The 26,318-nt window shown below is 47.3% G+C and overlaps 1 protein-coding gene across 2 annotated transcripts; it reads left to right on the top strand.

Moving 5' to 3' along the window:
• Positions 1-5,180: 5,180 nt before the first annotated feature.
• On the top strand, positions 5,181-7,299 carry LOC140412241 (probable G-protein coupled receptor 139). 2 transcript variants are annotated; one of them, XM_072500851.1, is made up of 2 exons: positions 5,181-5,285; positions 6,104-7,299. In XM_072500851.1, exons 1-2 carry the CDS (start codon positions 5,216-5,218, stop codon positions 7,036-7,038), a joined length of 1,005 nt encoding a protein of 334 aa, XP_072356952.1. In that variant the 5' UTR covers positions 5,181-5,215; the 3' UTR covers positions 7,039-7,299. The 2 variants fall into 2 exon arrangements, with proteins under 2 accessions (XP_072356952.1, XP_072357033.1); XM_072500932.1 differs by having other exon boundaries at positions 5,183-5,285; positions 6,254-7,299.
• The last annotated feature ends 19,019 nt before the right edge of the window (positions 7,300-26,318 follow it).

The raw sequence follows: 26,318 nt of genomic DNA, 5'->3' as shown, positions 1-26,318 counted from the left end.
CGTGATTAGATCAGAGCGCAGTGTATTATAATTATAATTGTTAATTTAATATAAACTTAGTTACTTGTTTTACTAGTTTAGTATTGAAGCGAAAGAACTCGCTAGTTTATTATAGATTACTCAATAAATATTTTGTCATCATCTGGAAGACTTTGACTATTTCTCATCAGTATTCAAGTCAACTCGACAAGACAAATGAGTAATATTAATATTGCAATTTAGTAATATAACAGATGTTAGACTGACAAACAGCGGTGGCTCCCATCCCGGGACCCTCCATTCCCACATTGATCACCCCCCCCCATATCCGGAATGCCCTGCCCATGCACAACTGGCTGCAGCGGGAACGCCAAACCCCATATCCCAGATACCCGCTCGTAATGTCACCTGGACCGGGTGATGGTCCCCTCCCCGTTGCACTCATCTGGCCGTGGACCTTTCACCGAGCTGTGTCCATCCCCATGGGAGCGGGCTTAATGCATCACAAACTGTTTGGCGCCTGCTGTGGTTCTCGTTTTCGGCCTCTCCCGCGATTCACCAGCCTCGTTTCACTTGAGGGAGAACAAACAAGGCCGGAAAATCGTCCCTCAGTGTCTCTGATGGCAGATGGGGGATATCTGCCTGATACTTCAGATTTGAGGATCAATGTCAGAAACATGTTTGTATTTGCTGTGCATTTATTTCTCTGACTGTTTACACCATTTCACAGCACAATTATTACCAATACAACTTTTATATTTCAGATAATAAACGCCCAATTATTAATACATGAATAAGCTGGTGAAGAGTCAACTTGTCTATTCTATCTATCTATCTATCATGTCATTTATGTCCTTTTTAAATTTTAGTGTTTAAGGTGGGAACAGGAAGTTGACCCGCGGACTTCTGTGAAGACCCTCACCAATAAATTCTGGTGGAGAGGAAACCCGAGACACTACACGTGTAGTGTCTCCCACCCGCCCTCCTCATCTAACCTAATAATAAAACCCATTGGTGTGAGGTAAGTACCATATTTTATTATTGTTATTAATATATTTTTTTTATATAAAAAATTTAATTTAGTTGTTAGCCAGATCTTGGTAGAAAGTTAGAGGGATGGCAGGGAAGGGAGTGCAATGTTCCTCCTGCAGGATGTTTGAGGTGAGGGATGCCGTTAGTGTCTCTGCTGATTTTACCTGCAGGAAGTGCTGCCATCTCCAGCTCCTCCAAGACCGAGTTAGGGAACTGGAGCTTGAGTTGGAAGAACTTCGGATCATTCGGGAGGCAGAGGGGGTCATAGATAGCAGCTTCAGGGAATTAGTTACACCAAAGATTGGAGATAGATGGGTAACTGTAAGAGGGACGGGGAAAAAACAGTCAGTGCAGGGATCCCCTGCGGTCGTTCCCCTGAGAAACAAGTATACCGCTTTGGATACTTGTGGGGGGGACGACTTACCAGGGGTAAGCCATGGGGTACGGACCTCTGGCACGGAGTCTGTCCCTGTTGCTCAGAAGGGAAGGGGGAGAGGAGCAGAGCATTAGTAATTGGGGACTCGATAGTCAGGGGCACAGATAGGAGATTTTGTGGGAGCGCGAGAGACTCACGTTTGGTATGTTGCCTCCCAGGTGCAAGGGTACGTGATGTCTCGGATCGTGTTTTCCGGGTCCTTAAGGGGGAGGGGGAGCAGCCCCAAGTCGTGGTCCACATTGGCACTAACGACATAGGTAGGAAAGGGGATAAGGATGTCAGGCAGGCTTTCAGGGAGCTAGGATGGAAGCTCAGAACTAGAACAAACAGAGTTGTTATCTCTGGGTTGTTGCCCGTGCCACGTGATAGTGAGATGAGGAATAGGGAGAGAGAGCAATTAAACACGTGGCTACAGGGATGGTGCAGGCGGGAGGGATTCAGATTTCTGGATAACTGGGGCTCTTTCTGGGGAAGGTGGGACCTCTACAGACAGGATGGTCTACATCTGAACCTGCGGGGCACAAATATCCTGGGGGGGAGATTTGTTAGTGCTCTTTGGGGGGGTTTAATCTAATGCAGCAGGGGCATGGGAACCTGGATTGTAGTTTTAGGGTAAGGGAGAATGAGAGTATAGAGGTCAGGAGCTCAGATTTGACGTCGCAGGAGGGGGCCAGTGTTCAGGTAGGTGGCTTGAAGTGTGTCTACTTCAATGCCAGGAGTATACGAAATAGGGTAGGGGAACTGGCAGCATGGGTTGGTACCTGGGACTTCGATGTTGTGGCCATTTCGGAGACATGGATAGAACAGGGACAGGAATGGATGTTGCAGGTTCCGGGGTTTAGGTGTTTTAGTAAGCTCAGAGAAGGAGGCAAAAGAGGGGGAGGTGTGGCGCTGCTAGTCAAGAGCAGTATTACGGTGGCGGAGAGGATGCTAGATGGGGACTCATCTTCCGAGGTAGTATGGGCTGAGGTTAGAAACATGAAAGGAGAGGTCACACTTTTGGGAGTCTTCTATAGGCCTCCAAATAGTTCTAGGGATGTAGAGGAAAGGATGGCGAGGATGATCCTGGATAAGAGCGAAAGTAACAGGGTAGTTATTATGGGAGACTTTAACTTTCCAAATATTGACTGGAAAATATATAGTTCGAGTACATTAGATGGGTCGTTTTTTGTACAGTGTGTGCAGGAGGGTTTCCTGACACAATATGTTGACAGGCCAACAAGAGGCGAGGCCACGTTGGATTTGGTTTTGGGTAATGAACCAGGCCAGGTGTTGGATTTGGAGGTAGGTGAGCACTTTGGGGACAGTGACCACAATTCGGTGACGTTTACGTTAAGGATGGAAAGGGATAAGTATACACCGCAGGGCAAGAGTTATAGCTGGGGGAAGGGCAATTATGATGCCATTAGACGTGACTTGGGGGGGATAAGGTGGAGAAGTAGGCTGCAAGTGTTGGACACACTGGATAAGTGGAGTTTGTTCAAGGATCAGCTACTGCGTGTTCTTGATAAATATGTACCGGTCAGGCAGGGAGGAAGGTGCCGAGCGAGGGAACCGTGGTTTACCAAAGAAGTGGAATCTCTTGTTAAGAGGAAGAAGGAGGCCTATGTGAAGATGAGGTGTGAAGTTTCAGTTGGGGCGATGGATAGTTACAAGGTAGCGAGGAAGGATCTAAAGAGAGAGCTAAGACGAGCAAGGAGGGGACATGAGAAGTATTTGGCAGGAAGGATCAAGGAAAACCCAAAAGCTTTCTATAGGTATGTCAGGAATAAGCAAATGACTAGGGAAAGAGTAGGACCAGTCAAGGACAGGGATGGGAAGTTGTGTGTAGAGTCTGAAGAGATAGGCGAGATACTAAATGAATATTTTTCGTCAGTATTCATTCAGGAAAAAGATAATGTTGTGGAAGAGAATGCTGAGCTCCAGGTAAATAGATTAGATGGCATTGAGGTACGGAGGGAAGAGGTGTTGGCAATTCTGGACAGGCTGAAAATAGACAAGTCCCCGGGACCTGATGGGATTTATCCTAGGATTCTCTGGGAGGCCAGGGAAGAGATTGCTGGACCATTGGCTTTGATTTTTATGTCATCATTGGCTACAGGAATAGTGCCAGAGGGCTGGAGGATAGCAAATGTGGTCCCTTCGTTCAAAAAGGGGAGCAGAGACAACCCCGGCAACTATAGACCGGTGAGCCTCACGTCTGTAGTGGGTAAAGTCTTGGAGGGGATTATAAGAGACAAGATTTATAATCATCTAGATAGGAAGAATATGATCAGGGATAGTCAGCATGGCTTTGTGAAGGGTAGGTCATGCCTCACAAACCTTATCGAGTTCTTTGAGAAGGTAACTGAACAGGTAGACGAGGGTAGAGCAGTTGATGTGGTGTATATGGATTTCAGCAAAGCGTTTGATAAGGTTCCCCACGGTAGGCTATTGCAGAAAATACGGAGGCTGGGGATTGAGGGTGATTTAGAGATGTGGATCAGAAATTGGCTAGCTGAAAGAAGACAGAGGGTGGTGGTTGATGGGAAATGTTCAGAATGGAGTTCAGTCACAAGTGGAGTACCACAAGGATCTGTTCTGGGGCCGTTGCTGTTTGTCATTTTTATCAATGACCTAGAGGAAGGCGCAGAAGGGTGGGTGAGTAAATTTGCAGACGATACTAAAGTTGGTGGTGTTGTCGATAGTGTGGAAGGAAGTAGCTGGTTACAGAGGGATATAGATAAGCTGCAGAGCTGGGCTGAGAGGTGACAAATGGAGTTTAATGTAGAGAAGTGTGAGGTGATTCACTTTGGAAGGAATAACAGGAATGTGGAATATTTGGCTAATGGTAAAGTTCTTGAAAGTGTGGATGAGCAGAGGGATCTAGGTGTCCATGTACATAGATCCCTGAAAGTTGCCACCCAGGTTGATAGGGTGGTGAAGAAGGCCTATGGAGTGTTGGCCTTTATTGGTAGAGGAATTGAGTTCCGGAGTCAGGAGGTCATGTTGCAGCTGTACAGAACTCTGGTACGGCCGCATTTGGAGTATTGCGGAAGGACGTGGAGGCTTTGGAGCGGGTGCAGAGGAGATTTACCAGGATGTTGCCTGGTATGGAGGGAAAATCTTATGAGGAAAGGCTGATGGACTTGAGGTTGTTTTCGTTGGAGAGAAGAAGGTTAAGAGGAGACTTAATAGAGGCATACAAAATGATTAGGGGGTTGGATAGGGTGGACAGTGAGAGCCTTCTCCCGCGGATGGAAATGGCTGGCACGAGGGGACATAACTTTAAACTGAGGGGTAATAGATATAGGACAGAGGTCAGAGGTAGGTTCTTTACGCAAAGAGTAGTGAGGCCGTGGAATGCCCTACCTGCTACAGTAGTGAACTCGCCAACATTGAGGGCATTTAAAAGTTTATTGATAAACATATGGATGAGAATGGTATAGTGTAGGTTAGATGGCTTTTGTTTCGGTGCAACATCGTGGGCCGAAGGGCCTGTACTGCGCTGTATCGTTCTATGTTCTATGTTCTATGTTTATGGTTTCAGAACTCACATTCTGCAATTGGAACCGTTTGGCTTCAATGCAAAAATAGTATTGCCTAATCTTTGTAAAAAGTAGTGACGGCTGTTTGTTCAAAGACCAGGAACTAATTCCGCTCCCTCTGAAAGCTGATTGATTCACAGGGGGGGGTTTAGTTGTTTTATATAAAGGGCTTTCAGTAAGGAACAAACTCTGCGGCTCCAGGTCTGTTGTCACTGTTTACTGTCGGCTCCTCTTTCTGAAAATGGAATTAGCAACAATTGAACAGGCAGCTTTCATTTATTACCATTTTCTTGCAATCTTTGGAGTTCCCGGTAAGAAGCTGAAGCCGGTGGTTTTTGTTTTTTCAGTCAGTCAGTCAGAGTGGGGGTGGGAGGGTGCGAGTGGTGGTGGGAGGAGGGTGTGAGTGGGGCCGGGAGGGGGAGGGTGTGAGTGGGGCTGAGAGGGGGAGGGTGTGAGTGGGGCTGAGAGGGGAGGGTGTGAGTGGGGCCGGGAGGGGGAAGGTGTGAGTGGGGCTGGGAGGGGGGAGGGTGTGACTGGTGCGGGATGGGGAGGGTGTGAGTGGGGCCGGGAGGGGAGGGTGTGAGTGGTGTGGGAGGGGAGGGTGTGAGTGGGGCCGGGAGGAGGAGGGTGTGAGTGGGGCTGAGAGGGGAGGGTGTGAGTGGGGCTGGGAGGGGGGAGGGTGTGAGTGGGGCCGGGAGGGGAGGGTGTGAGTGGGGTTGGGAGGGGAGGGTGTGAGTGGAGCTGGGAGGGGGGAGGGTGTGAGTGGGGCTGGGAGGGGGAGGGTGTGAGTGGAGCTGGGAGTGTGGGTGGGGTGTCATCTGCTCTGTTTGCCTCCAGAACAACATTCTGCTTTGAGAGAGCATTTGCTTCTTTCTAACCTGTGCAGCATTATCACAACCACATCAGAGATGGTGAGCCTGCCTGGTCAGGAAAAGCTGAACAAGTAACTGAGGGAGAAAGGAATAGAAGGACATGTTAATATGGTCAGATGGAGTCGGGTAGGGAAAGGTGCTTGTGCAGAATAAGCAACGACAGACATACGCCTGTTGAACCAAGTGGCCTGATTCTGGACTGCCATTTCCAAGAAGTAAAATGGAATTAATTGGGGAATTTACTCTTCTCTTTGTAGCTAATTTCCTGACAATTGTGGTCCTGCTCCGAGGAGGCTGTGGTCTGTCCAAAGGGATCACTCTTTACCTGGCGGGTATGACAACAATGGATCTGCTGGTCATTATTTTCAATGTGATAATCTATTACATACTTTGGTATTATTTCCCAGACTCACTTCTACACTACACGCCCATTGCAAGTGTCAACGAGGTTATCAACTATATGGTTGTTGACTGCTCTGTCTGGTTAACGGTGGCTTTCACTGTCGATCGCTTTGTCCTCCTTTGTTGTCAAGAACTCAGAGAGAAGTATTGCAGGGAGAAAACTGCAGCTGTGGTAATAGTGACCGTGTGTGTTGTGTTCTGCTTCAAAAACATCCCCCTGTATTTTGCTTTTGAACCTATCTATACAATTAACAATGTGGGGTGGGGAATTAATTTCAAACCAACTTACTTTACTTTGCCAGGATGGGTCACTTACGACTGGCTTAGCACAGTTTTCAACCCCTTGTTGCCGTACTTTCTGATTATATTTCTCAACGCTCTGACTGTTAGTCACATTGTGATGGCTAATCGAACCCGCAGAGCACTGCAAGGTCAACACAACAGCAAGAACAGCGATGATCCAGAGATGCAGAGCCGAAGGAAATCCATCATTTTACTCTTCTCCATTTCTGGTACTTTCATCGTGCTGTGGATGCCTTATGTTGTATTTTTCCTCATTTCCAGAATTACAGACAAGCTTTATGACCCAGATCAACACACGGATCCCTTACATATCGTAGGCTACACCGGAGATATGTTCCAACTGCTGAGCTCCTGTACAAACACGTGTGTTTATGCGCTGGCTCAGACTAAATTCAGAGAGAAGTTGAAAAATGCAATAATGTATCCATTTACTGTGATTATTGAATATGTCAAATATGGCAACTCATCATTTGTTGAGCTCAACTGAATTGTGCCTTCAATTCTTTCCTTGAAAATGGATCCTTATTTTAATTATTAGATATGTCAGACAATCAAAACAACTTGAAACAAAGCAGCAAAAGATTCATAACAATTGAATGAATTTATCTTAAATTCTATCCTCTGAGTTTGATACTTGCAATAAGTGGCAGCCTGGGCTCTCAGTGGTATTCTCACCTGCGAACGGGAAGGTCATGTGTTCAAGCATATAATCGAGGCTGACAGTGGTCACTTCAGATCAGGGGTGAAATTCTCCGGTATCGGCGCAATGTCCGCCGACTGGCGCCCAAAATGGCGCAAATCAGTCGGTCATCGCGCCGCCCCAAAGGTGCGGAATGCTCTGCATCTTGGGGGGCCGAGCCCCAACCTTAAGGGGCTAGGCCCGCGCCGGACTAATTTCCACCCCGCCAGCTGGCGGAAAAGGCCTTTGGTGCCCCGTCAGCTTGCGCGGATATGACATCTCCGAGCGGCGCATGCGCGGGAGCGTTAGCGGCCGCTGACGGCATTCCCACGCATGCGCAGTGCAGGGAGTCTCTTCCGCCTCCGCCATGGTAGAGACCGTGGCGAAGGTGGAAGGAAAAGAGTTCCCCCACGGCACAGGCCCGCCCGCAGATCGGTGGGCCCCGATCGCGGGCCAGGCCACCGTGGGGGCACCCCCCGGGGCCAGATCGGCCGGCGCCCCCCCCAGGACCCCGGAGCCCGCCTGCGCCGCCTTTTCCCGCCGGTACAGTAGGTGGTTTAATCTACGCCGGCGGGACAAGCATTTTAGCAGCGGGACTTTGGCCCATTCGGGCCGGAGAATCGCGGGGCGGGGCGCCAACCGGCACGCCGCGATACCCACCCCCGCCAAATATCCGTTGCCGAAGAATTCGGCAACCGGCGGGGGCGGGATTCACGCCAGCCTCTGGCGATTCTCCGACCCGGTGGGGGATCGGAGAATCTCGCCCCAGCTACTAAAGCAAAGCCTGACTGCCCCCCAGGGTGTATGTAAAAGATCTCATGCTACCACTGTGAACAAAGCAATACATTGATCCATGTTCTGCTGCTCAATATTTGTCCTTAACCAGCACCACCAAGATCTATTTGTTTGTTAATTTATCTGTTTGTTGTTTGAGAAATCCTGCTATGTACGAACGTTTCCTGCATAACAACAATGACCACACTTCAGAAAACTTCATAGGTTGTGAAGTGCTGAGCACAGCACGGTGGCACAGTGATTAGCACTACAGCCTCACAGCACCGGGGACCCAGGTCCGATTCCGGCCTTGGCTGACTGTGTGGTGTTTACACTTTCTCCCCGTGTCTGCGTGGGTTCCTCTGGGTGCTCCGGTTTCCTCCCACACTCCAAAGGATGTGCAGGTTAGGGGAGGTCATGGAGATTGGGCGGGGGAGTGGGCGTAGGTAGGGTGCTCTTTCATAAAATACACATCATGGTGACCTATAACTAATGTGGGAATGTGTCCAGCCTGTGAAACATCTGCTTGAGGAATATGGGAGCATTGTTCGCTACAAGTTTGAAGAGAGATCTCACAAAAGGGTGAAGATCAGTGAGTTTCATCGTTGCTATTTGTTGGGATGAATGACAAAAGGAAAGATCTCCTCAGGAGGTATTGTGGTTTTACGATACTGTCACATCTGAGTTGTTCCAATGTGCTCACGTCCCACCTTCCAACTCCACTGAGAGTAATTCCCATTTCTCCCACATTTGAAGGTGAGGAGAACTGGATAAAATATTCATGGTGCGATTTGAAAAGAGTTCAACAGTTTGATCACTTGTTCCTTTACTCTAATGATTTGGTGATTGTAGTTTAATACCTTGTTGGCTTTGTTGATTGCTGCATTGTTCAGTGATATTTGGCGTTGAGTCCACGAAGACTCCTCGGCCTCCAGATTTTAAAACAAATTGAATTCAGATTTCACTATCTGCCGTGGTGGTATTCCAATACCGGACCCCCATCACAGGAAATACGCCTGGCCTGAGCCTCTCCAGCCCAGCACTATCCCGTTGTCCCTCATCACCGATGAAGGACCCCCATCGGCATCCTGGAGGCAATTAAAGGGAGGGGAGGGCAACCAACCCCTTGGCACTTGTCAGACTGCAAGGTGCCAGGTTGGTACTGCCAAGGAATAGGGCCTGAAGGAGAAATCCGGGAGTGAGGGGGTGGCGGTGCTGAAGCAGGTGACTCGGGGGAGGGGGGGGTGCAAGGAGAGGAAATAGGGTTGCTGAAGCGGGGTGTGGGGGGCTGAAGAAGGTGACTGTGGTGTGCGGGACTTTATCAGCGATCCAGGGGAGTTGAGCAGCATTCTGAGGTTGAGGTGCCCTTTGAAAATGGTGCCTCTATCTCTGAGAAGCGGGGCCTGTCAGGGAGATTAGGCCCTGCCCCTCTCAGGTCTAGTGAGAACCCCAGTGTGCTTTGAATGGCACTAAAAACCCGATTGAGGGTAAAAAATTCCGAAGTGTCATTGGAAACCACATCAGGGTCGCTCCTAGTGCCAGCAGGAATCAGTCTGGTCATCTGAGGGATCGGGAGAATCGCACTCGTAATGTGGATTTGTTGTCAGATGGTGCATGATTAGTATGTCCATGGATTAAAAATAGTGATGGGTTAACATGGTTACTCCCCTGTTCATTCTCATATTCAACCCTATTGCGTCTCTCAGTGCTCCTCTCCTGTACAATATTGGAAGAATTACTTTGGAGTTATGTTTTGTCTCTGGATTCTGCACCTTCTGATTTCTTATTGTAACCCCTTAATCTATTGTGATGTTCTTTGATTGGGCTGATGTGAACAAAGAACATTAGACTTTGTTTTATAAACAAAGCTATTTATTATTAACACTACATTAATGAATAACTAAAATGTCGAAGATGAATACAGTTGGAAATAAACATCAATCACTAACTTACACAAAGATACAACAGAGCTCCGTTGAACTGCGACTGCTATTGACTCCTGACAAACACCTTCTGATAGAGCACATGGTGCATCCCGGGTCCTGGGACTCCGTACTCGCTCCACCTGCTGGTTGGAAGATAGAACTACAACAATAAAACATACAATTTCTAATACACATGCAGATCATAGAGTTTACAGGGATGATGAACTACTCATATTATAGACGGACGATAGTCCACCTATCATCACACCTCTTAGTCCTACCTCTGTACTCAATCCTGAGGTCATCTTCAGGGAGATTAAGGGGAAAACTGAGATGAGGAAAACTTAGTTTGCAAAGTTTGTCAGAAGCAGTGAAAGCTTTTCAAATTGATTTTCCTAATCTCCCTTTTCATTTTTCCATTGAGCCATTCGAGAATGTTTCTGCGAGCATTCCTTCAGCGACCCATGTCCCACATGAATAGATGTTCGTCAAACCTGACAAACTGATTCTTTGAGTGATGTCTCCAGTTCCAGTTTATGTTAATAAACTTGACTCTGATATCCCCCTCAAGGTGTATACTGGACGCATGAATCAATTGTTATGCCACACACACATTTATCACACTACAGACACTCCCCATGAGCATATCAGTTATCTTCACGACCTGAGCACTAAGAACCAATTCAAAGCAGAGGTGCCACAATAACAATAGTGTTTGTACAGAGGGTCTAACATGATAAGGCATCCAGAGAAACTTCCCAGGAGCTTTATCAACCCAAATTTCGCACCAAGCAACTTGCGGAAAGGTGGGGGGAGGGGGGGGGGGTGAATTTGGACAAAGGTGGTTTGAAAGATGATATAAAAGGAGGAAAGAGAGGGGAAGAAATGGAAAAGTTCATCAGGAGAATTTGGGAATCACAGCCTCGGCAGCCAAAGATGAGCTAATCAAAACTGGGGAGAAACAAAAGGTCAGAATGGAATATTGGATATTTCATAGAGGGCAGTAGGGCTGGATGAGATTCCAGAGATAGGGAGCAGCCAGACCTTGCAGGAATTTGGAACAAGGATAACAATTTTTTACTGAAGTGTTGCTCAACCAGGAGTCCATAGAATTCCTACAGAGTACAAGGAGGCCATTCAGCCCAACGGGTCTGCACTGACCCTCTGAAAGAGCATCCCACACAGGCCGACTCCCCCATCCCATCCCCGCAAACCCATCCGACTCGCACATCTTTGGATACTAAGGGGCAAAGTTAGCATGGCCAATACACTTAACCTGCACATCTCTGGACTGTGGGAGGAAACCGGAGCACCAAGAGGAAACCCATGCAGCCATGGGGAAAAAGTGCACACTCCGCACAGACACCCAGTATCGGAATTGAATCTGTGTCCCTGGCGCTGTGAGGCAGTAGTGCTAACCACTAAGGTTAGGGAACACAGTTCACTAATGAAGTTACTGCAGTAAGGAGGGATGATATCTTGGAAAGGTCTTTGAATGAGGCTCTGTGGATAGAGCTTAGGAATAAAAAGCGGGCCGTCACACTGCTGGGGGTGTATTATAGGCCAAGCATTTTCAAAGTGAGGGTCGCGACCCGCGGGTGCGTCATGGGCTAGTGTCAGGAAGGTCACGGAGCCATCCATCCCGGTGTTCCCGATCGCGGGAATTCATGTGCATCAGCCGCAGCAGCCGACTTGTCACAATGCCAACTGCGAGCAGCTTTAAAAATGGTGGCCACGACCAGCTATAAAAATGCGGGTGCACTGCGCATCCGTGCCCGCTCATCAGTGCGCATGCGGACCGGGAGTGTTGGGACCTGAACCTGGGGTCAAAGTGCGACAGCGGCATGGCGACAGCTGACTGCGTTTTGATCACCGATGATGAACAAGCCTAAGACCTCGACCTGTTTTGCACCCTGAACATTACTCAAATGATCTGGAGAGAGTATATATTCCTCATGGTTTAAACATGGACAGAACTGAACGTTTGGCAAGGGATATAATGAAAGCCATGGGAAATCATCACATCATCGTCCTCTGTGTACTGAAGGGTGGCTATAAGTATTTTGCTGATCTTTTGGACTACATTGAAGCATTGAATCGAAACAGTGACCAGTCAATCCCAATGACGGTGGACTTCATCCAGTTGAAGAGTTGCTGTAATGATCAGTCAACAAGGGAGCTACTCAGGGTTTACGAACCGAGGTCCAGAATCCACGCTTTCCTCCTCGAGTAATTGTCCTCTCGGGCTGATTTGTTTGCTGATGAAACTTGGATGTTAACTATGTCTTATCTCTCCTCCTGTGAACCTGATTGGAGTGAGATTGTGAGGACCAAGCAGGCTCATCTCTCGCATTAAAGGTAAGAGAAAATGGTGTGTCGCGAAGGTCAGCCGGCGTGGGTCGCAAAGGTCGGCCGGCGTGGATCCTGAAGGTTGGCCAGTTGGTAAAAATGGGTCCCTGGAAAAAAAGTTTGAAAAACACAGTTATAGACCACCAGATAATTAGCGGGCAACAGAGGAGTGGATATCTAGACACTTCAGTGAGGGGTGTAAAAATAATAATAGAGTAATTACATTAGGGGATTTCAATCTTCGCAACATTAATTGGGATAGCCACATTGTAAAGAGTTGAGATTTCTTGGAATGTATTCAAGAGAGCTTTCTAAATCAACATGTCAAAGGTCTAACAAGGGATGGTGCATTGCTGGACCGAGTTCTGGGGAATGAAGCCAGGCAAGTGTTTGAAATAGTGGGGGAAGCATTTTACTGATAGCGACCACAACACTACGCATTTTTCATGGAAAAGGAAAAACATGGGCCGGGATTCTCCGGTCCCGCGCCGGGTCGGAGAATCGGGGCCAAGGCGTGAGGATCGTGCCACGCCGCTCCGACGCCGGGCCACCGATTCTCTGGCAACCGGAGAGTTGGCGGCAACTGTGTCCGCGGAGTCGCCGCTGCGCCGGTCGGGAGCCGCTGAAATCTCTCCCTCGCCCGGCGATTCTCCGTGCCTCGACGGGCCGAGTTCGGCCGAGTCCTGCCAGCGTGGGTTACGCATGGTCCTACCCGGCGGGACCTCAGAGTTCTGGTTGCGGGGGCAGTCCTGGTGGTGGGTCGGGGGCATCCGACTCTGGCGGGGGGGCCTCCACGATGGCCAGGCCCGCAATCGGGGCCTACTAACCGGCGGGTGTGCTAATTCCATGGGGGGGCCTCGGTTCCTCCATGCCGGGCCCCTATAGGGCTCCGCCATATTGCCCGGGGGCCGGCACGGAGACGGCAACCCCCGTGCATGCGCGGACCCGCGCCGGCTTTCAGACGCTGGAGCACCGGACACCACTCCGGCGCCGTACTAGCCCCCTAGGAAGAGGTGAATGCCTGGGCCTGGAGGCCTTTTGATGCCGGAGTCGCTCGCGCCGCTTTTGACTCTACATCAGAACCTGGCCGCGGGATCGGAGAATGGTCTGCAAAAAGGGGTTTTGGATTGGGGAATGCTGATTTTATTAAAATAAGGCATTATCTGGCCAAAGTGGGTTCAGGACAGTTACTTCTGGGTAAATCTACAGCAGAACAATAGGGGTGGGGGTGGGGGGGCATTGAAAATGGTACTGGCGAGAGTACAGGTCCAAAATGTCCCTTTTAGGGTGAAATGTAGAAGCAATAAGTCCAGAGAACCCAAGATTTCTAGGAAAAGTCAGGACTGGATAGGAAGGAAAAGAAAGGCTTTTAACCAGTCCACAGGAAACAACTCTGCAGAGACGCTCGTGGAGTTTAGAAAGCACAGGAGGAACTCAAAAAATCAATTAAGAGAGCAAAGGGGGGGCAGGAAAAAGCACTGGCGGGTAGGATTAGGGAAAATTCCAAGATATTCCATAAATATATCAAGGGGAAAAAGATAACCAGGGAAAAAGTAGGACCCATCAGGGACAAAGGAGGTGATCTGTGCGTGGAGCTGGATGACATTGGTAGGGTGTTAAACATGTACTTTACATCTGTCTTCACTTTGGAGGAGGAGGATGTGAGTGCAGAATTCAGACAGAGGGACTGTGAGGTTCTTGAGCAGTTTGACATAGGGAGTGAGGAGGTACTGGAGATCCTGGCAGGCTGAAAAGTGGACAAATCTCCAGGTCCAGATGAGTTGTGTCTCAGGCTGTTGTGGGAGGCAAGGGAGGAAATTATAGGAGCTCTGACGCAAATATTTAATTCCTCTCTGGCCACAGGGGAGGTACCAGAGGACCGGAGAACAGCTAATGTGGTATCACTTTTCAAGAAGAGTAGCAGAGATAAGACAGGGAATTACAGACCAGTGAGTCTCACATAGATGGGTGGGAAACTATTGGAGAAAATTCTGAAGGACAGAATCAATCTTAACTTGGAGAGGCAAGGTTTGATCAGGGAGGTCGTGCAGGCTTGTCAGAGGAAGGTCATGCCTCACAAATTTGATTTAACTTTTTGAGGAGGTGACGAAGTGTGTGGATGAGGGTAGTGCAGTAGATGCAGTCTCTATAGGTTTCAGCAAAGCCTTTGACATGGTCCCATCTGGGTGACTGATAATATAGGTAAAAGCACATGGGATCCAGGGTACTTGGCAAGTTGGATCCAAACTCGACTTAGTGGTTGGAGAGAGAGTGTGGTGATAGAAGGTTGTTTATGTGACTGGAAGCCAGTGTCCCGTGGAGTACCACAGGGATCAGCGCTGGGTCCCTTATTGTTTGTGATATGTATAAACGAGATAGAAGAAAATGTGGGGGGTGGGGATGGTGAGAAGTAAGTTTTCAGGTGACATGAAGATTAACCAGGTGGTTGACCGTGAAGAAGAAGATTTAAGGTTACAGGAGTATATAGATGGATTGGTCAGATGGGCAGATCATTGGCAGATGGAATTTAACCCTGAAAAGTGTAAGGTACACTTTGGGAGGAGTAACAAGACAAGGGAGTACTCAGTGAATGGCAGAACACTAGAAAGCTCAGAGGAACAGAGGGATTTTGGGATGCTGGTGCACAGATCCCTGAAGGCGGCAGGATAGCTTAATAGGGTAGTTAAGAAGCCAAATGGGATACTTGTCTTTATCAGTCACGGCATAGATTAGAGGAGCAGGGAGGTCATGTTGATAGTTGTGCAGGACTTTGGTTAGGCCACAGCTGGAGTACTGTGTTCAGTTCTGGGCACCACACTATAGGAAGGATATGATTGCAGTCAAGAGGGTACAGGGGAGATTCACCGGGATGTTGTCTGGAATGGTGTGTTCTAGTTACGAAGAGAGGCTGGATAAGCTCGGGTTGTTTTCTTTGGAGCAGAGAAGGCTGAGAGCGGACCTGATTGAGGTGTATAAGATTATGAGGGTCATGGGCAGGGTGGATAGAAAGCAGCTGTTCCCCTTAGTTGAGGGGCAATAAGAAGAGGCCCTAATCTTTAGGTGAAAGGCAGGAGGTTTAGATGGGATTTGAGAAAACAACTCTTTCACCCAGATGGTGGTGGGAATCTGGAATGCCTTGCTTGGGATTGTAGCTGAGGCAGGAAAACTCGCAATCTGAAAAATGTACTTGGCTGAGCACTTGAAAGGTCGTAACATTCAAGGCGATGGACCAAGTGCTGGAAAGTGGGGTTAGTGTAGATTAGAATAGTATTGTTTTGACGGTGCAGGCTTGATGGGCCGAAAGGCCTCTTCTGTCTCTGTGATTCTATGAGTCACTAAAACATTTCATCCGGGCATCAAAGGACCAAAGTACATTGGCAAGAATAGTGAACAAATTCTTAATGTCTTACCGGAACACTGCACACGCAACGAGACAGAGGTCACTAATAATGCTGCTGTTCAGGAGGAAACTGAGAACACAGTTTGATCTTTTATTACCACCTGATACTTGCTTCAGAGATTGTCAAACAACAACAACAAACACAGATTGCTAGGAGGGAACAAAACTCTAAGAAGTGAGTATTCACTCAGGGAGACCGAGTGCCAGCCAGAAGCTACACCACCAATGGGAAATGGGTGTGTCCTGTGATCGTAGAAAAGACAGGTCCAATATCAGACACGGCACAGACAGGTGAGGAAAGCGTTTTGCGACGTCACACTGACCTACAACTAGCTTCACAAAGTGAAATGGCTGAGATCTCTCAGGCAGTATTTCCATTGGCAAATCTAGACAGTGATACTGCTTTACAGAGACCAAACACAGACAAATTCAGATTCTGTTTCTGAGGACCTCCCAATACAGGTGGAGGTGGGCACTGGAATAACTTCCCAGGAAGTACCAACTACTGAAGAAACAACGAACATTGCTAAGGTCTCGAGTAGCCAGGTTTGAGAACATTGAATACGAACCACACGGAATAGACGTCCACCTGAGAGCCTGTATTATTGAGTTTATATATGTACAGAGATAATATATGCATGGGTTCTGTTGTATAAACATTCAGAAAGTTGTCGTTGTCCTAAAGAAGTAAAGGGCGGGGGGTTGTTTTGTGTCAGAGAATACATCCCTGCTAATGAAGCATCACGTGATCTGTAGTGATGCCAGTAGAGAGTGTTTGCAAGGTCTTCAATTCTCCATCTTAGATTGCATGAGCAACATCCCAAAATAAAACTTCTCATGGTGTTTGTAAGAATCCAGAGTGTGGGCACCTCCATAACCTTTCTCTTTGCTCAAACTCAAACTCAGCGATATAACATTGAGGATACTCTTAGTTATATTGTGTGGCACTTTGACAGGTGTAGCAACTCAAGACTGGGCAACCATGAGGCACTGTGAGCCATCAGTAGCAGCAGAATTGTACTCAACCACAATCTGTAACCTCATGGCCCGGCATCTCCCCCATTTTACCATTATCAACAAGACAGGGGATCAACAGCCCTGGTTCAGTGAAGAGTGCAGGAGGGCATGCCAGCGGCAGCACCAGGCACACTTAAAAAATAGCTGCATCGCAAGACCACTTGTGCCAAACAACATAAGCAGCAAGTAATAGACAGAGCTAAGCAATTCCACAGCCAACAGATCAGATCTAAGCTCTGCAGTCTTGTCGTATCCAGCCGTAAATGGTGGTGGACAAGTAAACAATTCACTGGTGGAAGAGGCTCCACAAGTATCCCCGTCCTCAATAATGGGGGATCCAAGCACATCAGTGCAAAAGGTAAGGCTGAAACATCTGCAACAATCTTCAGCCAGAAGTGTTGAGTGAATGGTCCAGCTTGACAACCTTCAGAGGTCCCCAGCATCACAGATGTCAGTCTTCAGCCAATTTGATTCCCTCCACCTGACATCAGGAAATGGCTGAAGGCTCTGCGTACTGGAAAGGCTATGGATCCTGACTTTACTCCAGCAATAGTTGACCACGTGTAGCATCAAGGAGCCATAGCAAAACTGGAGTCAATGGGAATCAGGGCAAAAACCCTTCACTGGTTGGAATCATACCTGGCATAAAGGAAGGTGGTTGTGGTTGTTGGAGAGTAATCAACTTAGTCCCAGAAAATCACTGCAGGAGTTCCTCAGGGTAGTGTCCTAGGCCCAACCATCTTCAGCTGCCTCATCAATGATCTTTCTATGATCATAATTTCAGAAGTGAGGTTCTTCCTGATGATTGCACAATGTTCATCACCATTCACAACTCAGCTACTGAAGCAGTCCATGTCCAAATACAGCAAAGCCTGGGCAATATCCAGGCTTGGGATGACAAGAGGCATTCACACCACACAAGTGCCTGGCAATGACCAACTTTTAAAAAATTTGTTCTTGGGATTTGGGCATCGCTGACCGGGCGGGCCTGCATTTGTTGCCCATCCCTAATTGCCTTTGGACTGAGTGACTTGCTCGGCAATTTCAGAGTAGTGCCGTCAGAGTCAACCATACCGCTATGAGGGTCTGGAGTCACATGTAGGCCAGACTGGGTAAGGACGGCAGATTTTGTTCCCTGAAAGACATCAGTGAAACAGATGTGTTTTTACAACAATCAACAATGGTTTCATGGTCATCATTAGACTTTTAATTCCAGATTTCTATTGAATTCAAAATTCACCATCTGCCATGGCGGGATTCGAACCAGGTACCCCACCAGGGCAAATGGTGAAATCTGGCAAGTGAGAATCTAATCACTGCCCCATGACATTGAATGGCAATACCATCACTGAATCCAAGACGATCAACATCTGGGAATTACCAATGACTAGAATTTGAACTCGATTAGCCATATAAACACTGTGGCTACAAGAGCAGGTAAAAGGCTAGGAATCCTGTGGCGATTAACTCACCTCCTGACCCACCCCAAAGCCTGTCCACCATCTGCAAGACACAAGTCGGAAATGTGATGGAGTACTCCCCACTTGTCTGGATGAGTGCAGCTCCAACACCACTCAAGAAGCTTGACACCATCCAGGACAAAGCAACCCAATTGATTGCCACCCCATCCACAGACATACACCACCTCCAGCACAGGTGCAGAGGAGCAGCCGTGTGTACATCTGCACTCACCAAGGCTCCTCTGACAGCACCTTCCAAACCCATGACCAGGACCATCTAGAAGGACAAGAGCAGCCGACACATGGGGACATCACCACCTGGAAGTTCCTTTCCAAGCTACTCGCCATCCTGACTTGGAAAGATATCATCGTTCCTTCACTGCCGCTGGGCCCAAGTACTGGAACTCCCTCCCTAACAGCACAGTGGGTGTACCTACATCACAGGGACTGCAGCGGTACAAGAAGGCAGCTCATCACGTCCTGCTCAAGGACAAATAGAGATTGGCAAATCCAAAAACATCCCCATCCTCAATGGTGGGGAAGGCCTGCATGTCAGTGTAAATCACAAAGCAGAAATATTTGCAACCATCTTCAACCAAAAGTGTTGAGTGGATGGTCCATCTCGGCCTCCCCCTGAGGTTTCCAGCATCACAGGTACCAGTCTTCAGACAATTCCATTCACTCCACGTGATATCAAGGAATCACAGAATTGCTACGGCACAGAGGACGACATTTGGATCGTCTTGCCTGCCATGTCTCTCCAAACGAGCATCATGGTTTATTGTCATTCTCCTGCTTTTTCCCCCATAACCCTGCACATTAGTTCTATTCAAGGAATCATCCAATATCCTCTTAAATGCCTCAATTGAACCTGCCTCCACCACACTCCACCACTTCATAGAACGTAACTTCATAGAATTTACAGTACAGAAGGAGGCCATTCGGCCCATCGAGTCTGCACCGGCACTTGGAAAGAGCACCCTACCCAAAGTCAACACCCCACCCTATCCCCATAAACCAGTAACCCCACCCAACACTAAGGCCAATTTTGGACACTAAGGGCAATTTATCATGGCCAATCCACCTAACCTGCACATCTTTGGACTGTGGGAGGAAACCGGAGCACCCGGAGGAAACCCACGCACACACGGGGAGGATGTGCAGACTCCGCACAGACAGTGACCCAAGCCGGGAATCGAACCTGGGACCCTTAAGCTGTGAAGCAATTGTGCTATCCACAATGCTACCGTGCTGCCCTACTGTTTTACTCTTCTCCATTTCTGGTACTTTCATCGTGCTGTGGATGCCTTATGTTGTATTTTTCCTCATTTCCAGAATTACAGACAGACTTTATGAGCCAGATCAATACTCAGATCCCTTACTTATTGCAGACTGCAACGGAGATATGTTCCAATTGTTGAGTTCCTATACAAACACCTGTATTTATGCACTGGCCCAGACAAAACTCAGGCCCAGGCTTTATTCAGAGAGAAGTTGAGAAATGCAATGATGTGTCCATGTTTTGATTATATCAAACAATAAACGCAATGTCAAGGTGGCACAGTGGTTAGCACTGCTGTCTCACAGCGCTAAGGACCTGGGTTCGATCCCGACCGTGGGTAACTGTCTGTGTGGGGTTTGCACATTCTCTCCGTGTCTGTGTGGGTTTCCTCCGTGTGCTCCGGTTTCCACCCACAGTCTAAAGATGTGCAGGTTAGGTGGATTGGCCATGCTAGATTGCCCCTAGGTGGGGTTATGGTGATAGGGTGGGGGATTGGGCCTTTAAATGGTCAGTGCAGACATGATGGGCCGAATGGCCTCCTTCTGCACATGAAGGAGCTGCAGCTGACCAAGGCACCATGGTTCAGCAGGCCATTCAAGGGGAGGGAGTAAATAGGCAAGTTGTAGTTGTAGGGGATTCTATTATCAGGGGGATAGGTAGTATCCTTTGTGAGCAGGATAAAGAGTCCCGCATGGTATGTTGCCTGCCCGGTGCTAGGGTGCGGGACATCTCTGATTGGCTTGAAAGGATACCGGAGAGGGAGGGGGAGGATCCAGTTGTTGTGGTCCATGTCGGTACCAACAACATAGGCAAGTCTAGGAAAGAGGACCTGTTTAGAGATTATAAAGAGCTAGGATTCAAATAAAAAACAGGTCCTCAAGGGTCATAATCTCCGGATTACTGCCCGAGCCACGTGCAAATTGGCATAGGGAGGCAAGAATAAGGGAAGTTAACACGTGGCTGAAAGAGTGGTGTGGGAAAGAGGGGTTCCTTTTCATGGGACACTGGCATCAGTTTTGGGACAGGGGGGACCTATACCGTTGGGATGGTCTCCACCTGAACCGAGCTGGGACCAGTGTTGTGGCGAAAAGAATAAATAGGGTGGTCAATAGGACTTTAAACTAAAGATTGGGGGGGGAAGGGAAAGTCAGGGAACCAAGAGGTGAAGTAATCAATGGGAAGCGTAGCTGCTTAGGTATACAAAAAAGCACGAAAAGACAAAACGCAGGAGAGGTTACGATAGTCCCCATCCCACAAAATATAACACAGTGTATGGAAAGGCTCAGTAAACCAAGGTCCACCACACTAAGAAAACAAAAAGGGACGGTCAATAGAGAATTAAAGGTGCTATATTTAAATGCGCGCAGTGTACGGAACAAGGTAGATGAGCTTGTGGCCCAGATTGTGACTGGCAGGTATGATGTGGTAGGCATCACAGAGACATGGTTGCAGGGGGTTCAGGACTGGCATTTAAACATCCAGGGATTCACAACCTATCGAAAAGACAGGGAGGTGGGCAGAGGGGGCGGGGTTGCCTTGTTAATTAGGAATGAAATTAAATCAATAGCACTAAATGACATAGGGTCAGATGATGTGGAGTCTGTGTGGGTAGAGTTGAGGAACCACAAAGGCAAAAAAAACATAATGGGAGTTATGTACAGGCCTCCTAACAGTGGTCAGGACCGGGGGCACAAAATGCACCACGAAATAGAAAGTGCATGTCAGAAAGGCAAGGTCACAGTGATCATGGGGGACTTCAATATGCAGGTGGACTGGGTAAATACTGCTGCCAGTGGACCCAAGGAAAGGGAATTCATTGAATGTTTACAGGAGGGCTTTTTGGAACAGCTTGTGATGGAGCCCACGAGGGAACAGGCCATTCTGGACTTAGTGTTATGTAATGAGCCAGACTTGATTAAAGATCTTAAAGTAAGGGAGCACTGAGGAGGCAGTGATCATAATATGGTAGAATTCAATCTCCAATTTGAAAGAAAGAAGGTAGAATCAGATGTAAAGGTGTTACAGTTAAATAAAGGTAACTACAGGGGCATGAGGGAAGAACTGACGAAAATCGACTGGGAGCAGAGCCTAGTGGGAAAGACAGTAGAACAGCAATGGCAGGAGTTTCTGGGAGTAATTGAGGACACAGTGCAGAGGTTCATCCCAAAGAAAAGAAAGGCTATCAGAGGGGGGATTTGGCAGCCATGGCTGACAAAGGAAGTTAGGGAATGCATCAAAGCAAAAGAGAAAGCATATCATGTGGCAAAGAGTAGTGGGAAGTCAGAAGATTGGGAAGGCTACAAAAACAAACAGAGGATAACAAAGAGAGAAATAAGGAAAGAGAGGATCAAATATGAAGGTAGGCTAGCCAGTAACATTAGGAATGATAGTAAAAGTTTCTTTAAATACATTAAAAACAAACGGGAGGCAAAAGTTGACATTGGGCCGCTCCAAAATGACGCTGGTAATTTTGTGATGGGAGCCAAGGAAATAGCTGAGGAACTAAATAAGTACTTTGCGTCAGTCTTCACAGTAGAAGACATGAGTAATATCCCAACAATTCCGGAGAGTCAGGGGGCAGAGTTGAATTTGGTAGCCATCACAAAGGAGAAAGTGCTAGAGAAACTAAGAGGTCTAAAAATTGATAAATCTCCGGGCCCAGATGGACTACACCCTGGAGTTCTAAAGGAGATAGCTGAAGAAATAGTGGAGGCGTTAGTTATGATCTTTCAAAAGTCACTGGAGTCAGGGAAAGTCCCAGAGGATTGGAAAATCGCTGTTGTAATCCCCCTCTTCAAGAAGGGAGCAAGGAAAAAGATGGAAAATTATAGGCCAATTAGCCTAACCTCGGTTGTTGGCAAGATTCTAGAATCCATTGTTAAGGATGAGATTTCTAAATTCTTGGAAGTGCAGGGTCAGATTAGGACAAGTCAGCATGGATTTAGTAAGGGGAGGTCGTGCCTGACAAACCTGTTAGAGTTCTTTGAAGAGATAACAAATAGGTTAGACCAAGGAGAGCCAATGGATGTTATCTATCTTGACTTCCAAAAGGCCTTTGATAAGGTGCCTCACGGGAGAATGCTGAGTAAAATAAGGGCCCATGGTATTCGAGGCAAGGTACTAACATGGATTGACGATTGGCTGTCAGGCAGAAGGCAGAGAGATGGGATAAAAGGTTCTTTTTCGGAATGGCAACCGGTGACGAGTGGTGTCCCGCAGGGTTCAGTGTTGGGGCCACAGCTGTTCTCTTTATATATTAACGATCTAGATGACGGGACTGGGGGCATTCTGGCTAAGTTTGCCGATGATACAAAGATAGGTGGAGGGGCAGGTAGTATGGAGGAGGTGGGGAGGCTGCAGAAAGATTTAGACAGTTTAGGAGAGGGGTCCAAGAAATGGCTCATGAAATTCAACGTGGGCAAGTGCGAGGTCTTGCACTTTGGAAAAAAGAATTGAGGCATGGACTATTTTCTAAACGGTGACAAAATTCATAATGTTGAAGTGCAAAGGGACTTGGGAGTCCTAGTCCAGGATTCTCTAAAGGTAAACTTGCAGGTTGAGTCCGTAATTAAGAAAGCAAATGCAATGTTGTCATTCATCTCAAGAGGCTTGGAATATAAAAGCAGGGATGTACTTCTGAAGCTTTATATAGCATTAGTTAGGCCCCATTTAGAACACTGTGAGCAATTTTGGGCCTCACACCTCAGGAAGGACATACTGGCACTGGAGCGGGTCCAGCGGAGATTCACACGGATGATCCCAGGAATGGTAGGCCTAACATACGATGAACGTCTGAGGATCCTGGGATTATATTCATTGGAGTTTAGGAGGTTGAGGGGAGATCTAATAGAAACTTACAAGATAATGAATGGCTTAGATAGGGTGGATGTAGGGAAGTTGTTTCCAATTGCAGGGGAGACTAGGACCCGGGGGCACAGCCTTAGAATAAAAGGGAGTCACTTTAGAACAGAGATGAGGAGAAATTTCTTCAGCCAGAGAGTGGTGGGTCTGTGGAATTCATTGCCACAGAGGGCGGTGGAGGCCGGGACGTTGAGTGTCTTTTCGACAGAAGTTGATAAATTCTTGATTTCTCGAGGAATTAAAGGCTATGGAGAGAGAGCGGGTAAATGGAGTTGAAATCAGCCATGATTGAATGGCGGAGTGGATTTGATGGACCGAATGGCCTTACCTCCGCTCCTATGTCTTATGGTCTTATGGTCTTATGAAGGATTCTATGATCCTATGAACTGGGAAACAAAGAAACAAAATATTCAAAGCTTTCTACTCAATTTTACGTTAAATTCTGTCCTCAAATTGATATTTACACTCAGCCCATAAGCAATGTGGAACTGTATTTTCAGAAGTGCATTTCAAACAAGCAAATAAACCAAGACCTCTCACCTTTCTTAGGTGGCTGTAAAAGTTCCCACAAGTTGAAGAAGTTAAATGGAGTTCTCCCCAATCTCCTGGCTGGTATTTATCCCTTAACCAACATCGCCAAAATGAAATGTACATGGACACCAAGATCTCTCTGCTCATCCACACTGCCAAGAATCTTACCATTAGCCCAGTACTCTGTCTTCCTGTTATTCCTTACAAAATGAAACGCCTCACACTTTTCTACATTAAACTCCATTTGCCACCTCTCAGCCCAGCGCTGCAGCTTATCGATGTCCCTCTGTAACTTGTAACATCCTTATGCACTGTCCACAACTCCACTGACTTTAGTGTCATCTGCAAATTTACTCACCCATCCTTCTGCGCCCTCCTCCAGGCCATTTATAAAAATGACAAACAGCAGTGGCCCCAAAACAGATCCTTGTGATACACCACTAGTAACTGGACTCCAGTCTGAACATTTCCCATCAACCACCACCCTTTGTCTTCTTCCAGCAAGCCAATTTCTGATCCAAACTGCTAAATCACCCTGAATCCCATGTCTCCGTATTTTCTGCAGTAGTCTACCGTAGGGAACCTTATCAAACGCTTTACTGAAATCTATATACACCACATCAACCGCTTTACTCCCATCCACCTGTTTGGTCATCTTCTCAAAGAACTCAATAAGGTTTGTGAGGCACGACCTACCCTTCACAAAACCGTGTTGACTATCTCTAATCAAATTATTCCTTTCCAGATGATTATACATCCTATCTCTTATAAAACTTTCCAAGACTTTGCCCACAACAGAAGTATGGCTCACTGGTCTATAGTTACCGAGGTTGTCTCTACTCCCCTTCTTGAACAAGGGGACAACATTTGCTATCCTCCAGTCTTCTGGCACTATTCCTGTGGACTAAGATGACTTAAAGTTCAAAGCCAAAGGCTCAGCAATCTCCTCCCTAGCTTCCCAGAGAATTCTAGGATAAATCCCATCCGGCCCAGGGGACTTATCTCTTTTCACACTTTCCAGAATTGCTAACACCTCCTCCTTATGAACCTCAAGCCCTTCGAGTCGAGTAGCCCGAATCTCAGTATTCTCCTCGACAACATTGTCTTTTTCCTGTGTGAATACTGACGAAAAATATTCATTTAGCACCTCTCCTAGCTCCTCGGACTCCACGCACAACTTCCCACTACTGTCCTTGACTCGCCCTACTCTTACCCTAGTCATTCTTTTATTCCTGACATATCTATAAAAAGCTTTAGGGTTATCCTGCCAAAGACTTCTCATGTCCCCTCCTGGCTAATCTTAGTCCTTCCTAGCTAACTTGTAACTCTCGAGCGCCCTAACTGAACCTTCATGTCTCATCTTTACATAAGCCTCCTTCTTCCTCTTGACAAGTGTTTTGACTGCTTTAGTAAACCAAGGTTCCCTCGCTCGACCACTTCCTCCCTGCCTGACAGGCACATATTTATCAATGAAACGCAGTAGCTGTTCCTTTAACAAGCTCCACATTTCCATTGTGCTTATCCCCTGCAGTTTTCCTCTCCATCCAATGCATCCTAAGTCTTGCCTCATCGCATCATAATTGCCTTTCCCCCAGATATTACTCTTGCCCTGCGGTATATATCTATCCCTTTCCATCACTAAAATAAACGTAATCGAATTGTGGTCACTATCACCAAAGTGCTCACCTACCTCCAAATCTAACACCTGTCCTGGTTCATTACCCAGTACCAAATACAATATGGCCTCGCCTCTCGTTGGCCTATCTACATACTGTGTCAGGAAACCCTCCTGAGCACATTGGACAAAAACGGACCCATCTAAAGTACTCGAACTATAGCGTTTCCAGTCAATATTTGGAAAGTTAAAGTCCCCCATAACAACTACCCTGTTGCTTTCGCTCCTATCTAGAATCATCTTTGCAATCCTTCCCTCTGCATGGCTGGAACTTTTCAGAGGCCTATAGAAAACCCCGATCAGGTTGACCTCTCCTTTCCTGTTTCTAAGCTCAGCCCATACTACCTCGGTAGACGAGTCCTCATCAAACGTCCTTTCTGCCACCGTAATACTGTAATACTTTTAACTCAGGAAAACTAAACCCTAACCTGGCGAATGTTTCCACATTTGATTTTTCTCTAACCACAGTAAACCGAATGGTATTATGATCACTATTTCTTGGAGATGTTGCTTGAAAGAGTAATGGATTCAGATTCACTTGCAACTTTCAAAAGAGAATCGGATATACCCCTGCAAAGGAAAGACCTGCAAAGGAAAGATTTGCAGGGCTGGGGTGTGGACTGATTGGTAACTCTTTCAACGAGCCAGCACAGGCATCATTGCTTTCTTCCAATGAATGCAGATAAGCAGGAAATCATATTCTAGAATGAGTTCAACATGAAACTTACCAGCCTGCAGTCGATTCAATTAAAATTCACTCATGTCCATCAAGTTACACAGGAAAAGGTCTAAAAGTAAATCAAACAATCCAATC

Source organism: Scyliorhinus torazame, chromosome 1 (genome assembly GCF_047496885.1).
Source record: "Scyliorhinus torazame isolate Kashiwa2021f chromosome 1, sScyTor2.1, whole genome shotgun sequence".
In the NCBI taxonomy this organism is placed as follows: domain Eukaryota; kingdom Metazoa; phylum Chordata; class Chondrichthyes; order Carcharhiniformes; family Scyliorhinidae; genus Scyliorhinus; species Scyliorhinus torazame.
Note: the sequence above shows the minus strand (reverse complement) of the source record. Positions and strands in the feature narration are given on the sequence as shown.